The 2682-nt window shown below is 49.0% G+C and overlaps 1 protein-coding gene across 1 annotated transcript in view; it reads right to left on the bottom strand.

Annotated features, from left to right (window-relative positions):
* Positions 1–2466, bottom strand: part of LOC109938552 (polypeptide N-acetylgalactosaminyltransferase 14-like) — a gene marked incomplete at both ends in the record, with an annotated part of 5846 nt that extends 3380 nt beyond the window's left edge. Inside the window, 2 exons of the mRNA XM_048594415.1 lie at positions 257–341; positions 2379–2466. Of these exons, the coding sequence (XP_048450372.1) occupies positions 257–341; positions 2379–2466 (173 nt within the window). The remainder of the gene's footprint in view (positions 1–256; positions 342–2378) is intronic.
* Between the last annotated feature and the right edge of the window lie 216 nt (positions 2467–2682).

Below are 2682 nucleotides of genomic sequence, written 5' to 3'. Positions count from 1 at the left end.
GGAGTCGGTGGTCTCCGAGGGAACAGGAACAGGGGGCTGTCAGGTTCGATGGGAGCGGGTGTCCCAGTGACAGAGGGAGTGTTGGGCACTGGGGCAGAGGGTGTCAAAGGATCCTAGGCCTGCTCCTTCCTGGTTCCCATTGCCCCAGGATCTGTGGCGTGTTAACCCCACTCCTTCCCTTCCTTACACCATCCTCCCCCCTCCCCCTCCCCCTGTCCAGCCCCCGGGACCTGCCTCCTCACATGCTGCCTCTTACCTGATTGGTTCGATGGGCTGAAGCCTTTTGGCCTTGATCTCTGGTGTCATCTGCTCCCATTTAAAATGGAGGCTCCAGTCAAACCCTGGGAAAATACAACAAACAGCCAATCAGAGAGCTGCCCCCTCAATATTGAAATGGAAATTATAACCTCTAGATATCATCCTCACAACTGACCTCCCCACCTATCAACATAACCTCAGCAAATGTGGCTACAAAGCACAAAGTTCCTTCATCCAAGTCATTTATGTAGATCCTAAGTCATTGAGGTCCCAGCACTGACCTATAAGACAAGGTATAGGAACAGAATTAGTCCATTCAGCCCATCAAGTCTGCTCCACCATTTGATTGTGGCTGATATATTTCTCAACCCCATTCCCCTGCCTTCTCCTTGTAACTCTTGTCAGGCACTTCGCTACTTACAGCTTGAAAATGGTCCAGTTGTCCTTGTTTCCTGTTGGTTGGTATCACCCACTTGTACCCCATTTCGGTCTCTAACTGCTAGAACTCCTATCCATGCTTTCATCAACTCATTTCTTCCAATGGTTTCTCTCTGGACAACCACTGCACAGCAAGAACTGCTGATCCATCATCTGCATCTTATGTGACCTATCCTGGCTCTCTGTTCTGCTGAATGGTCAAAATAAATTCCTTGGAGTCACCTACAAAATCCTTTTCAGCCTCAGCTCACCCAAACCTTGGTTCCTTCTTTGAAATTCAGCTCCCCCCTACAACACCCTGAAGTCCCCCGAGTCTGAGCATCTCAACATATCCCGTGACCACCCTTCACAGTTGTCAGCAGGACCTCAAACCACCTACCTACCCCTTGAGAAGGTGGGGGTGAGCTCCCTTCTTGAGACGCTGCAGTCCTCTTGCTGTGCGTTGACCCACAATGCCATTAGGGAGGGAATTCCAGGACATTTATCCATCGACAATGAAAGAACAGCGATATATTTCCGAGTCAGGATGGTGAGTGGCTTGGAGGGGAACTTGCAGGTGGTGATGTTCCCATGTATCTGCTGCCCTTGTCCTTCCAGGTGGAAGTGGTCGTGGGTTCGGAAGGTGCTGTGTAATGATCTTTGGTGAATTTCTGCAGCGCATCTTATAGATACACACACTGCGGCTATTGATCATCAGTGGTGGAGGGAGTGGATGCTTGTGGATGTGGTGCCAATCAAGCGGCTGCTTTGTCCTGGATGGTATCAAGCTTCTTGAGTGTTGTTGGGGCTGCACCCATCCAGGCAAGTGGGGAATATTCCATCACACTCCTGGCTTGTGCCTTGTAGATGGTGGACAAGCTTTGGGGAGGTACTTGCTAAAGGATTCCTAGCCCTAATCTACTCTTGTAGGCATTGTATTTGTAAAGGCTATCAAGTTGTGTTTCTGGTTAATAGTAATTTCAAGGATGTTAATCAGCGATGGGAATGCCACCGAATATCTCTAATTGATGATGGTCACAGCCTGGCATTTGTGTGGCACAAATGTCACTTGCCACTTGTCAGCCCAAGCCTAGATATTGTCCAGATCTTGTTGCATTTGAACACGGACTGCTTCAATATCTGAGGAGTAGCAAATGGTGCTGAACATTGTGCAATCATTGGTGAACATTCCCACTTCTGGCCTTATGATGGAGGGAAGGTGACTGATGAAGCAGTTGGAGATGGTTGGGCCTGGGACACTGCCCAGAGGAACTCCTGCAGAGATGGCCTGGAGCTGAGATAACTGGCATCCACCAATGACTACTATCTCCCTGAGTGCCAGGTATGACTCCACCCAGCGGAGAGTTTGCCCCCTGATACCCATTGATGGTGAGGACTCTCACTCACACCACACCTCTAGAATTCAACTCTTTTGTCCATGTTTGAAATTACTTCACGAGTTGAGTGATCTTGACCTCACATCCTGGACACATTCTCCATATACCCCCAAATATTCCGCCTTCCAGGAAGCCATGTTGAGAATCCATTTCCCACCTACCCCTGGATCGCACTCACCTTCTGCGACATCTCCTAAAGACCCCATTCGATGGCTTGGGATCCTTTCCAATGAGAAGCTTCATTTCAGAATGACATGGGTAAAGCTACAAAAGAGGGATTTTCTTCTGCGTTATCGACTGACCTACCTCCTCTCAGATCTGATGAAGCTGCCACATAAGCGAAGGTGTCCATGTTGATGATGTCGATGACAGGACTGAGCACACGGGTTGGATCCTGACACAGAGAACATGCAGTAAATAAACATGATACAGGCGCGATCAAGTAGGATCACCAGCACAACCTGAGCTACAAACCACCTTACATCAACATGGCCTCAGGCCATGGCTCTCCCTTAACTCTGCCTGTGAAGGCACGTATCGTAAAAACATAAGCAATAGGACAGAAGTAGACCATTCGGCCCCTCTAGTCTGTTCTACCACACAATCACAG

Source organism: Rhincodon typus, unplaced genomic scaffold, assembly GCF_021869965.1.
Source record: "Rhincodon typus isolate 14 unplaced genomic scaffold, sRhiTyp1.1 hic_rhity00009156, whole genome shotgun sequence".
NCBI lineage: Eukaryota > Metazoa > Chordata > Chondrichthyes > Orectolobiformes > Rhincodontidae > Rhincodon > Rhincodon typus.
The sequence above is the reverse complement of the archived record's forward strand: the minus strand, read 5'-3'. Positions and strand labels throughout refer to the sequence as shown.